The sequence below is a fragment of the Hypomesus nipponensis genome, chromosome 11 (assembly GCF_054491055.1).
Source record: "Hypomesus nipponensis isolate SF chromosome 11, ASM5449105v1, whole genome shotgun sequence".
Lineage (NCBI taxonomy): Eukaryota > Metazoa > Chordata > Actinopteri > Osmeriformes > Osmeridae > Hypomesus > Hypomesus nipponensis.
The window spans coordinates 12,339,324-12,352,676 of record NC_140371.1 but is presented as its reverse complement, the minus strand read 5'-3'; the positions used below and the strand labels follow the sequence as shown (position 1 = coordinate 12,352,676).

The window sequence follows — 13,353 nt, the reverse complement described above, 5'->3', positions numbered from 1 at the left end:
TGCTGCTCAGCCTGCAGAATGTATTTCAGGCCTGTCTACTGTTCTTTACAGGCCTTTCATTGATACAAAATAATGATGACAGTAAGAACACATTTGACAGAGTTTTAAGATAGAATACACGAACAAATAATAAGGCAATAGCGAATCTGCTGATTATGATTAACATAAGCACATATGAAATCCTTAATACCTCCCACAGTAGCCACGTCTCAAGGATTTGTCTAACAGCTTCTAATGGTGAAGGTGAAGCCCAAATTATTGGGACAATCTTTGTTTGCAGAGCAGGACCGGCTTTTGTAGCCTTGAACATTTGCCAAAGCAAGTATGTCTTTAAATTGGTCTGTCTAAACCAGTATTAAACATGCAGTCTTCTAGTTAGCAATTACAGGGGCACTGTGATGGACATTGTTTTCACTGCACCCCATGTTCTGTAACTCTCCCAGCTTTTTCAAATATGTTACATTTTAGTCAGACGCAAATTCTGTTGGACTGTTTAGACTTTTTACTGCTGTGGAGAATCTACTGATTGCTATTCGTTGAACATGGATATAGAAAAGCATGTGGGAGTATAATGTAGGTCTTCCGTTTACCACCACTAGACCTTAGGAACAGTCTCCAAATGCATGTCCATGTCGCGTAGGGGTTAAGCCGTCCAACTAGGTGTTTCTTTTACTGGGATAAGTTAAAGGATTAATCTTAAGCCCTTGAAAACTACAATGGCCATCATGGTTAGTTGACCACAAGGGTGGGCTTTTTTTGTTTCCGTTTGTCCCTCACCTGCATGGACTATTTTTGAGGTGAAACGTGAGAGGTTGAAAACATTAGCAAGGTCCATTTTCCATTGTGTGTTGCTGTAATTGAGGTTCTGGGGTATGATTTGGTGATTTGACACTGAGGTACAATTTCATTTCCAAGCTCAGCTAAGAGAATGAGTCCAAATCCTTTAATATGATGGAGGAAATACAATTTGGGAAACTCCATTCTCTGCTCTCTACTATTAAAATAGAATACTAAGAAAGCCTTGTGGCATTGCATTAGATGATCAACAAAACAATTGAAGCGATTTCCGACTTTATCTTATCTCGAGAACATTTGTTCGTCGGCTTTTCAAATCCTTTCTCTACCTGATTACCCCAAAAGACAGAGGAAGTCTTTCTTTAATATTATTTTACAGCACACTTGGCTTTGACAATGGTCTTATGGACAAAGGAGATGTGGATGATGGAACTCTGTATGGACCAGGAACTTAGGAATGACTGATCGTTCCGACTCATGTATTTTCTTTCTGCCCTTCATTTTCTCATGCTGAAGGAACACAAGGTTAACTTAGAATTAACTCGGATGGCAGCCAAGGGGAGAGTGTCATTGAGTAACACATCTTGCCTGAGTAAGCTGCTCCACGCATTGTAGGTAGGCAAAGTAGGCAAAGAAATGATATAGAGAGATGGAGTTTAAGGAAAAGACGGTAATGAAGGCAAACAATATCACAGTACGGGGTGCCTCAGTCTCCATGTCTTTTTGAAACTGTTGTACTTAAGCAGTATGCCAACATGGTGCTCTCTCATTTTGAACCTTATTCTGTAATCTTTAGCCGACGCTTGCTTTTATGGAAGCCGTCTTTAGGTGTGTGGACATTTATTGATGTGTTGTTGGAATAGAGTCAATGACCTGTTCACTGCCTTTCCTTGCTTACCGCTCCTGTCACCACAAGCCTGACAGTGATTGACAGGCGGTAAACATTCTGCCCATCAAGCTGAACATATAATTACCTGAAGCCATGCTGGGTCTCTTTTTCCGTCTTTAGTGCTGCCCATCTTTACCTCTCTATTCCTCTTCCCATCAGCCAATACAAGTGTGTTGTTTTTGTTGTTGTATTTTGTCTCCTAGAGGCACTGGCAATTAGGGAGACCTCATTTTGTGTGCCTGGGAAACACTCAATTTAGCCTATTTTGTTAGTCATTTCGTTTAATTTACAAACACAGTAATTGCCTGGTGGGGAGTCATGGTTGCTCATGGCCAGTACAGTAGACTGGTGACTGTATACACACACACACTCATATTGATTAGTATAAGTTATACGTTTTGTTCCCAGTTTTGATGATTTAACTTTCAAGAGATGTTTACTCTGATAACTTATTTTTGTGAAATAGTGGTGAACATGCTACATGTTACATTTTCTACATCAATGAAAGGTTCAGTCATATTTTCTGTGCCTTTTTCCCTTTGATATATTCTCTAACATCTGACAAGGATGTAGAGAAGAAATCGAGCTACATCTAAATGTCGTCTCTGTTAAGTTTAAGGGGAATGAGAGAACTCAACGGAGGGGGCTATTGGTGCAGCTGTGTGGATGTCCTGTCCCTCTCAGTCGCCCCCTCTCCCTTTCTTTCTGTCAGTGCACAAAGTGCCTCTGAACCCTCTGCTTCTCACTGGAACAACTGTCTCCTCTGTTGCACTGGAATGGAAGACGCTGCAACTGTTCAAACCGTCCATTTTTTTTTGTCTTTACAAAGTGACATAATCGTTTCCTCTAGGAACTGTGGAGGCGTGAGAGCGGTGGGGCGGGGATTGGAGCAATGCTGAAGGAGCCTTTCCTTGAACAATAAGAGGGCTCTGTTTAGTGGGCCAACATTGAGAACGCTCTCTGTGTGCTTTGGTATTTGTTTGGGTGCCTCTTCAAATGCACTATTCGCTCCAACCGTCCTTTCACAGCAAGTTCCCTCAACAACCACTCTGATGAATTATTGAACAACAAAGTCTGTAGAATTATTAAATGTTCATATAACTTTTACTTAGAGCGTTGCATCTGTCGATATCAAGCCGTCATGCTTTTATGTCTTCCCAATCAAGGTCGCTGTGAAATTGTTGGCCCACCTGCTCAACACTCTCAACAACTGATGAGTGGGGAAACCATTGATGTGGCTCAGTGTGTCTTATCTCTGTGCCTGTTCATCTGTTTCTCTTTAGAGGATATAAGGATGGACTTGCACCTGCCAATGCTGCCGCTGCAGTGAGCTCTCTGGCTGAGGGGGGCAGAGCGGACCACTGCCTTGTGACAAACCTTGGTTAGGAAAACAATGCTGGACTAGCCAACAGACTGAAATCTCAACAACTCAGAATTAGAGTTTTTGTTGTTTGATCAGTCTCATTAGGTGTGCAAATAAAAAATCAGATTTACTTTTGACATTTTATTTAATTTAAATGGAAAGATATCTTAATGAAAGACAATTTCAATTATGCTGACAATGTAAAATTTTGACTGATGGTAGTTTTGGTTGTAATTGTATTCATCACTAATGCAGTATGAAATCAATGTAATTCATCATTTAAAAAGAAACAATTAACATAGATGTTAAAGAAAGGGGTAAATTCTGAATAAAAACATTTCCTTTGGTACTTGTTTGCATCCTTGTTCCCAGAGACCATTATGCTGATGACTGCTCCTCTGGTTCGCTGACAAATAGAAACGTGTGTTGCTTCCTTAAATCTTCAGACAAGAAAAAAAATAAGAATAAGTTGAATGGACAACATGAGCTTTAGGAAAGAGGGATTGAGAGAAAATAAGCCCTGGTTGGTGGTGTATTGAAACAGTTTTGTTGAGGTCTAGCCACATTGAGCATGCCACTCCTTGCTCCACTGGCCTTTATCCTAGGCCTATGCTCTACAAGACTCTCATTGTATATGCAATCATTCTTTATTTTACACAAAGATGAACTTGCTTTTTAGTAATTGCCCAATGCAGTGTCCCTGTCCTTTTTCTGGAAGGGGGGGAGGTGGAGGTAATTAGGTGGCCAATTAATAGAACTAAGGTAGTTTTTTTAAACGCCAGGCCCCCCCTTCCTATGATTCCTGACACACAGCTTCCTTTCAGGTTTAGAGGAAAGAGAGATGTGTTCTCACCAGCCCAGCCATTACAGCCTCTCCCTCCTCATGGCTTTGTCTACATCCACCTTCTCTTTTTTCTGCCTACCACAGCTGAAAGGACCAGGGAGGGAAAAAGACATACCCAGGATTCCCTGCTGGGCCAGTTCTTCCTCTATAGAAAGCAGACGGTTGTATTTATTCAGCCGCTCGCCACGACTCAGACCTCCCAGTTTGACGTAGTCTGCGCCTACTCCTACAGCCTGAGGGAAGGCACAAGGGTGCAGAGAGAGAGAGAAGCATGTTTACTGGCCTCGGAGCACCACTGTGTGACTGCACGTTGCCAAGAGAAAAGCGATCATGGAAAAGATGCCTTTCTAGGCTTTGTTACTGGGCAAGACCTCAAAGATTGGTAGACTGTTTATGATATCACTACGACCGACTTCTCTGGGCTTGTTGAATGCACTCCAGAATCGTGTAGCCTGCTGTAGCGTTGGTGCGGAGCACAGTGCCCACTTATGACAGAATGCAGTGACGCGGGACATCTTACACAGAGAGAATTTTAAACAAGAAGCGTCTGACACCAAATATAGCACATTGTACGCTAGAGCTCATGTGAAAAGCCAGATTAAGCAAAAAGGAGTGGACAACTGAGCCTCACCACATCTGCTAAGGAGTCGTCACTGCAGGGTTCTCCATATGTCGTCCCAATGATGACCGTACCTGAAACACAGTAGTTTACAACTGCTTCCCTAAACAACCTCATAGTTCTGTATTCTATATCCGTTACAGTATATGTTGTGCCGTTTAGTCATTGTCTGGCCCTGATGGTTGACATTGATTGGACTCCTTTTTATCTAACATTTCATTTCATTGCACAAATAGGGTTCTCTGTATTGAGTATATGGCCAATGGAATCTCAGATATAGTTTTACAATATTAAAACCTTTCTCTCTGTCTTTGTACCCTTGTATGGATCAAACCTCCGATACACATCCTTTCAAAACATGCCATCCGAATTGTTTGTGTCAATATAGCAAAGTAGAAAAGGTCAGTCCTGTTTATTTGTTGCTTTATTTGGGTGTTTGCTGAAAGAAATTGTTCATATTGATAAAAAGATTATTAAAAGAAAAGAAAGGTGGAGATGAACACATGGATAGAGGAGGGGAACGAATGCTGAATTTCGTAAGAGAACAAGTAGGAGGGATAGGAGTAACCGTATGAATGACTCAAATGTCCCCATGGTAAAGGTAAAGAGTCACTAAGATTGTGCAAAAGAGACGGAAGTTGAAAGATACTGATACAGACTATTAAAGCTAAAAAGGCTGATGGGTGGATAGACAAAAGGTGAGGAAAAGATCAACATGGTGAGAAGAACAAGAGGAGGTTCAACAAGCATTAACATGCATAACTGACAACATTTGTATAGCTACTTTACAACCCTTCATACATAAAATAGTGATAGATGTGGGATAGATGGATGGTAGAGATGAATTACTGATCAACCACTAAAGAACCAATTGAGAAAACTACATTAATATGTGAACTGGCACAGTGCTCAATCTTGAATGTTCAGGAAGTTAAATGGTTTGAATGATCTCTTAAATTATCTCAAGGTTATAAAGAAAACCTGACTACATAATTCACAATTGCATGTGTACATTCAATTGAGCTAATTATGTGCATTGAATATTACACCAGAAATGTACTGGTGTGATGCAACCCATTGCAGCTCCCTTTAACATTTGTCTCCATGCCACCAAGGTTATCATCCTTACCCATGTGCCTTCGGCTCACTCTGATCAGTTCACTGACTGTCATCTCATTGGTCTGTTTGAGAATGTAACCTTTGACCCCTGGGAGAGGCAAGGCATCGTCCTGCACACTGTTTCTGGGGGGCCTGGAGGTGATGTCACAGAGCAGGATACAGGATGCACCAATCACAGTGTTCAGTTTCTCCCATTGCTCCAAATCCTTTAAAGCAAGATTCACACAGCAAATTAATGTATCTATATACAGACAGAGAGTTGTCACCCACTGGGACACTGGAGAAGTGCAAAAAACATTCTTAGAATATTGGTTTGTATAGCCAGTCTGGGCTGCTAATTAGTAGTGTCAATTTGCAGTTGAAGTACATTTCATTTAATCAAAGGGTACTGCTAAGGTTTTTTGTAACATTTACTTCGTTTTTTTTCTTTTTCCATTGACTTTTCTATGACTCATTTGTTTCTGTCTCTTTTCAAGGCATTTTAGAGAATACATGTTAGGTCTGGTAAGCAGTGAAATCCCATAAAAAGACACCTGAAGGAGGTATGGTGGCACATGCGCAGTAAAAGACTTGAAGATACACAACAATTGCTATACTGCCAAACACAGACATTCAAATTATTCAAAACACCACCCCCAATTATTGTTGAAATTCCTGCGCTGTCTTACGCTCAAGTTTGATTTACGTGAAATAAATTAAGGAGGAAGGCATGTCAAGCCGAGGAAGGCATGCCTTGCCAAAATCAATTGGCTGGAAAGTAGCGGCACACTCCGGAAAACAAAATTTACATTCCACTGGCACTGAACTGCTAAAACAACTCTGAGGGCCTCATTAACTTACAGAATATGTTTATAGGGAATAGTAAAAATAAATAATTAAAGGCACATCTAGTTTGCCTTTAAATCATGTCTGTGCTCCCCCAAAACAGAGGTGTTAATGCGTACCATATCATCAAATAATAATAAATAATGTTGAACCTGAATCTTTACATCCACATTCTGTCTGAGGTGCCCTACTCATCTTACCTCCTTTCTTAGAGGGTTGATGAGGGCTACAATGGCTGGGTATTTATTAATCAGAGCCTCATACAAGTCCACCAGCTCGTCAGGACTCTTTGGAGTTCCTGTCATCACGTCATACTTTCCTTTAGCCTAGGTACAAACAACAATGGAAAAATAATTACATTTCCATTGACTAATAGAATTGATTATACACTTCTGTTGAGGTAATTATGTCAAAATATCACTTTCTTGAGACTAGCTCTAAACCACAGAGGATATTTTACACGCTAGTATTAATAAAACCAGAAAATATACAATTCATAAAGTATAAAATGTAAAGGTGAAAAGGACACTGTATGCACAAATCAATATTGTTTTACATACATAATCCATTAGCTCGTGAGCAGCACAGTTTATTGCCAAATGAAGATCCTTTCCCAGTGCCAATCCAATGTTGTTGCATGCTTCTGTGACTAGATCCAAGGGCTGTTCAGGACGCTCATAGCTGACTACCAAGGCCCCCAAGTCAGACACTGATGTTAGCACAGGCTAGGGGCAGAGGAGGCAATTCACATCATGACTGTATAATCCTCAATATCCCTTCTCATAACATGCCTATATTTGTTGATATAAAGTGTACAATTATCAAGGGAGCATACCATGAGTACATTTCCTTTAATAGTTGTGATTTTACCCTGTGACATGGTTTAATAAATTTCTGAAAGCTTTTGGTTGAATCAGGACTTTTGTTTTTGACAGTAGAAATGTGATCACATGATGAGAGCAAGTAATAGGCCTATAGAATGGCAAAATGAAATTAACAATTCAATTTGCAGGTCCCAAACAGTGCCCCTAGAGAGGCAGAACTGAATTGTACTTTACCTTTTGACCCAGAGCTCTGCTGTGTAATTCACATAGCATTTAAGTGATGGAGCAGACTAGACAGGTTTAAACTGCTATAAATGAAGCATTTCCACAGACTATTAGAATGCATCTACTGTGTTCACCAGTATAATCCAGGCTTAATGTTTTGTAATTAAAATCATGTACTGGCACAATCTCACTCACCCCTGTTTTTGATGCTGCATTCATGATTCCAGTCATCTCCTTCTGAAGCTCGAGGACTTTAGTAATGAACTGTGGGCGCAGGTTTACATATCACCTTTAAGATTAGGACAAACCTTGTATGTATACAAGTGTACATTCTGCAAAAATCACAACAATAAAATACTCCACATATACTATACTGTGCCACAAAAGCATGTGTTCAAAGTTGATTCTAGACTTATCTTGTATTTGTGGTAGAAAGGAGAATGAATGGATGTATAACCTACTGGTCTGATTCTCTGTCCTGATTTAGGGATCAAAATGACTTCCTCCAGTAAATTGAGCTTTCCTGGGGAATTCTTTCCACAGCTCAGCAAAGTCACCAAGGGCACAGGTACATGGAGTTGTTCCACACTCTGAGGAAACAAAAATTACATGTTATATTTGAGTTTTGGATCTTCAGTGAACACATGTTCAAATAAATAATATAATATATAGGAAAAACAACATCTTTCCTAATTGGGTGTTAAATGAGAAATAGTAGCTGTTACATGGTTACTTTGCGATGTGGCTCAATACAGACTGTTTCCTGACTGACCATGGAAAAACTGCAGAACTGCACACTTCTGAACCTTGATCTTCCGCTGTACTTTCTATATACACTATTTGTATGTTGAATGTTGGATAAAAGGGTCCGCTAAATGAATCAACTGTAAATGTACATGCGTGTGGGTGGTTGTGTATGTTTCTGAATAACCTTTTGGCTGTTCAGAATCATGATGTACTTGTACAGAGGGATTCCTTGTAAGAGCGCCCCGGTCTTAGCCACAGCCAAGGACACTGTCCCGACCGCCACACTGCCTGGTAAGACTGGCTCGGAGGGCTCTGGAGGAGGAATAGCCTTCTCTATGATGTTGCCTTTCTTACCTAGGAAAATGCACACGTAAATAAAATACTACTGCTCTGTACACAACTCGAGGAACCACCATCTCCTAATTCCACAGGGACATGACCCAATGGGGCCTTCCTTGCAAGACCAGATGGGTACTCTTGGAGAGGAGGGAAAGGAGACCGGGCGGTTCACCACAAACATCACTGGGGGTACTAGCAATGCTTTGGGCCACTGTGGTTCCTGATAACAGAGTAGTGCAGTGCTGATACTAGTGCATCAGAAGCTCTTTCAATAACACTTCTCATTGTGGTTTCCAGGTAGAAACGCACTTAACAGCAATGACCTCTACAGCGTGAGTCTACATATTTTTTAAGACTACTGTACACAAAAGATGCCAAAAGGGTTAAATAAAATAAAAAGCTGTTGGAAATCTACCATTTTAGTCAAAAAAGTTATATTAACCATGATTATGTCTGTGTCAGGAAGACTGCAAGACTATGCCTGGAGAACTCTTCTGATACAGTAAAGGTTACAGTGTGCATTACCTTTGTCCCCACCCTTCTTGTCTTTGGAGGTGGCTATGGCGGCGGGAGGAAGGGGTTCGGGCGAAAGCTCGCTTGGTGACTGATCCGTCTTCTCCCTGTTGCGGAGGTCCATATCCTCCAAGTAGCGAGCCATGAAGAAATCACTGGCACATACAACACAGAAATTACACTTGACCTTGGCCTTTGCAACAGCTGTATGGGGTTGGTCAAGTAGAAGCTGCATGAATGAATACCCTACAGAGGTCGGTCAGGGTAGGGTCTGTACACTACTGTAGCTTGGCATTGTGTCAAGGTAAAATAGAAATGTCAAAATGTCAGTTACCTGAAATTATAGAGTATAGTATAATGTACAGCAGTACGGAGAGTTCATTCTGCTACAGACAAATATAGATAACCTGTAGTGACTGAGAAAACCATAGCAGACGTGATTAGACTATCTGACATGATACAATGTCTTTATTCAACTTGATCTGTTTGAGACAATTGAGTCTTAATCCAAAAGCAAGTCTGTCACAAACCATGCTGCTAGAAAGAGCTCAGAAATGTCACAGTACGATATGCTGTAGCCTGAGGGATGCCTGCTGTAGTATTATATGCTGCAATGCTGCCTTCAGAGACCGTTACAAAGAATAATCTGACATATCAAAGACGTATAAGATGTGATGTAATATGATGTAACTGACTTAATTATTTGTGGTTTTCACTCGTTTGTTCTATCTGGTGATGTAACCCAGCCGTTACATTAATGTAATGGTCTCAGACAAACAGTATCTTACCCTACAGCTACAACAATTCAGGGAAACCCATCAGGCATTTCTATTGGTTCATGCAGGAAATATGGAGAAAGAGGACCAATAAGAAGAGCCCAGCTCACTGTAATGATATGATTGGCTCTGACAGTTGGCAAAAAAGCATAAAGGTTTTCCCTCTCCACGACCCCACTGGAAGGTCAACAAACAGTGAGCTAAATATTCAAGTCAAATCGGAGTGCACACAAACAACAGTCTTTGATTTCATTTTTCAGAAAATTGCTAACAAAAAATAACAATTAGCTGCTGCAGAGCTATTGCATTAAATAATATTAAGTCACACTCAGATGTAAAAAAAAAAAAAAAATGTGATCCATATGGAACTATACAATTATATAGGTTATGGAAGAACACACAACATGCATCCCTATTTTAGATATGGTGCCTTTGCTAAGAGAGGGAAAGATGAAGGTCCTGTCCTCCTCCAGCCTCTCCTACCCTCCTGACCAAGTGCCCTTGTGATTCCCTGGGGACGCCCAAGCCACAGCGGCAACTCTGGGATACAATATAATGTGATCGTTGCGGCTGAAAGCCACCAGTTGGAGGGGTGCCATGCCTTTCAAAATCATTTAATAGGCATTTGTTGTTAAACTACAACTGTACATGTCACGTGGCAAGTTTGCATTTGGTCATTTTCAGTCAACAGTTTACTCAACATAAAAGATGTTTCATCTGAAAAGCAGCATCCTAGGACATTACTGCATTTAGGCATCAATAAAAGGTTTGCATTTAGGTATGTTTTTATTTTACCTTAAAGCCTTACTTAGTGATACAGTATTTAGTTTAGTTTCTGGCAAGATCATTCCCATCCATTATTATCCCTGATCCTATCTTTCAAAAAGTTCTCAACTGAATGACAGCCCACATACTTTGTGTCTTTTAAGAGGGTTAATGTTAATATAGTAGAGTATGATGCCTATTGTTTATTGTATTTGTACAGTCTAGAACATGTCAATGTCATGCAATGCAATTCAAGACATTTTCTGAAACAATGCATTCCATTTATACAAATGCAACAAAGGCAATCTAACAGGAGGGTTGCAGTCTATATGTGCAGTGCACCTTCATCTTAATGACAGCTTTCTTGTAGGGGGCAATATGAGTGCCAAAATGCTCAAAATAATCTATCTAATAACTATAATCATCTCTTATGACTGTAAATGTCAATAACTTTACTCTTCCCTATTTTTTCTCCATCATGTTTTCTATCCCAAACCCATGTACCTTAGACAGAGTATCTCACATGCTATCCATACCTGAGTATCTTATCCACCCCTCCTTGGTCACATGGATTGCAGCTCTTCAGCATGGTGCTCAGTGGGTCGTTGATCCAGTGTAGAGCAGCTATAACATCCCTACTCTTGTTGCCGTTGCCAGATACAATACCTGGGTCCTGGAAATTGTCTTCCAAGACCTCACTGACACTGGATATTTCTGCAGAGCATGTTTTCTACAGACCGAGGACAGGAAAAATGAAAAAATAAGTAATAAACACTAAAGCAAGGAAGGGCATCCAAGCAACAAATATCTAAGTGCCATTCAAATGTCCCTATCACACCACTAAGATGTGTCTACCACAAGTGGGTCAACATACAATATGCATAGTTTTGGGTTCCAAATGGAGAATACAGCTATTAAGCATGAGGGGGTCAAGGTCAGAGAAATGATCAAAACAAAAACATACATGTCAAAAGCATTGTGTCAAAGTTCTGATGTGAATCAATCCAATTACTAAAGTGGGACAGGACAGTGAGATAAAGGTTTGTTTGTGTTGCATGCCTCTCTTCTGTCTGGCCTGCCATCTTAACATAGGGCTCAGACCGTGATGTGAGCACTGAGGCGGACAGACACAGTCACCTCCCAGTGACCTGAGGCCAACAGCATGGTTAGAAGGTGGAGTATCTGAGTTAATATCCAGTCTCCTCCCTTTCTCTCTCCCCCTCCCACCTTCTCTTTCCCCCTATAGGTTCACCCACTAGCCTGGCTGTTCACCGTCAGAAGAGATTACCATCAGCCTTCTCACTGTATCTCCCAAATGGGTGCAGTAATAATCCAAGAGCATCACTGTAAAGGCTGCTAAAGCTGCTAAAGCTGCTGTTCCAGTGCCTAGAGACACAAATAGTAAAGAGCTAAACTGGGTCTGTGTGGTGGTACCACTGCTGGCCTCAGCACTGTTTGTTTCCACATGTTGAGAAAATGTCACAGAATGGTGGATGATACACTATTTACATACAAATATGTAAAACAGTGAATGATTAGACTAAATCTGACACATCCTGTCCTTCTCTCCTACTATTACTGTTTAATTATTTTACAGGCCAGAAAAAGGGCCAGAATCTTCTTCTCACTATTCTCCTTGTTACTCAAGTGTTCATTCTGCAGTGAGATTATTGATTGAAAAAGTCCTACTGAAAAACATCACCAGACACGTCTGAAATTTGGTAGCCTAATTGAGTGCATGTATATATTCTTATCATAGCAATATGTTCATATTATATTAAGTGGTGCCAGAACTGTGGCTGTGGACATAACAAGAAATAAATTAAGCAGCTTTGTTAAATGTTTACCTTTTCTTCATTTTTGATAATGCAGAAGATTTCTGCCTGCACAGACAACTGGCCTTTTCCATTAAAAATGTATTTCCCCATCACTCTGCTTATCACTGGTGTCGTTGACCATTTTGAAAAGTAATTTGCCTAGAATAAAATATAATTTATTAATGTAATATTTGTTATCACAGTCAGTTTATTATGTTGCAGAATTAGTTTAAGGCATAGCATTGGTGCGTTATGGTTTGCTGGGGCTACAATGTAAAACCAGATGTTTCCTCAAATGGCTTGATGAAATAAATTGCTTTGAGCCATTTGAAGAACTGGATCAATTGAGTGCTTCCAACTCCAATGGCTCTTGGCCATTAATTTCATAAAACCATGATAAACTTAACTTTTCAGGTTTTAGTGTTCATAGTCCATTTCCAGCATGTTATTGCACAGTACAGTACTACTGTACAGCTACAGCTAACTAGCTAGTCTAACCAAACAAAGAAAGTGTTACTTTTGGTTAACTAACGATAACGTAAGTTACGCTAATAATTTACAATGTTCATTAATGTCATAGCATAAGTGTCAGCATAGGCCTGCAATAGATATAACTCAACAGCAAACGCATACCAGGTATCCGTAAATATCATCAGGCTGATCGAAGAACATCTTGTTTAAGACATCTTCAATCTTGTGCTGCATTCCACTTTCCCTATAAAATTCAGCAGCTTTATTTTTCAATTCATAAAACTCTTGATCCTCTTTTGATATACGACTGTTGCTTCCAAGAAAACCTTTATAAGACATGGCGTAGATTTTGTAAACTATACAGTTGTTTTGTGACAGAAAGGTTTAATCAAAACGAGCACGGCTTTGTGTACGCTTGGTGG

The 13,353-nt window shown here is 40.2% G+C and overlaps 2 protein-coding genes across 5 annotated transcripts in view; one reads left to right on the top strand and one right to left on the bottom strand.

Moving 5' to 3' along the window:
* shtn1 (shootin 1) overlaps positions 1-3,396 on the top strand; it is a 23,288-nt gene extending 19,892 nt beyond the window's left edge. Inside the window, exon 17 of the mRNA XM_084667312.1 lies at positions 2,968-3,396. The gene's annotated coding sequence lies outside the window, so the exon portion shown is untranslated. The remainder of the gene's footprint in view (positions 1-2,967) is intronic.
* Positions 3,263-13,353, bottom strand: eno4 (enolase 4). 4 transcript variants are annotated; one of them, XM_084667308.1, is made up of 13 exons: positions 13,094-13,353; positions 12,491-12,619; positions 11,180-11,373; positions 9,115-9,257; positions 8,435-8,604; positions 7,965-8,093; positions 7,699-7,767; positions 7,015-7,179; positions 6,655-6,780; positions 5,640-5,835; positions 4,523-4,605; positions 4,007-4,124; positions 3,263-3,487 (listed from the first exon to the last, which is right to left on the bottom strand). In XM_084667308.1, exons 1-13 carry the CDS (start codon positions 13,268-13,270, stop codon positions 3,426-3,428), a joined length of 1,761 nt encoding a protein of 586 aa, XP_084523434.1. In that variant the 5' UTR covers positions 13,271-13,353; the 3' UTR covers positions 3,263-3,425. The 4 variants fall into 4 exon arrangements, with proteins under 4 accessions (XP_084523434.1, XP_084523436.1, XP_084523435.1 ...); XM_084667310.1 differs by having other exon boundaries at positions 3,265-3,487; positions 4,523-4,584; XM_084667309.1 differs by lacking the exons at positions 3,263-3,487; positions 4,007-4,124 and adding an exon at positions 4,133-4,406.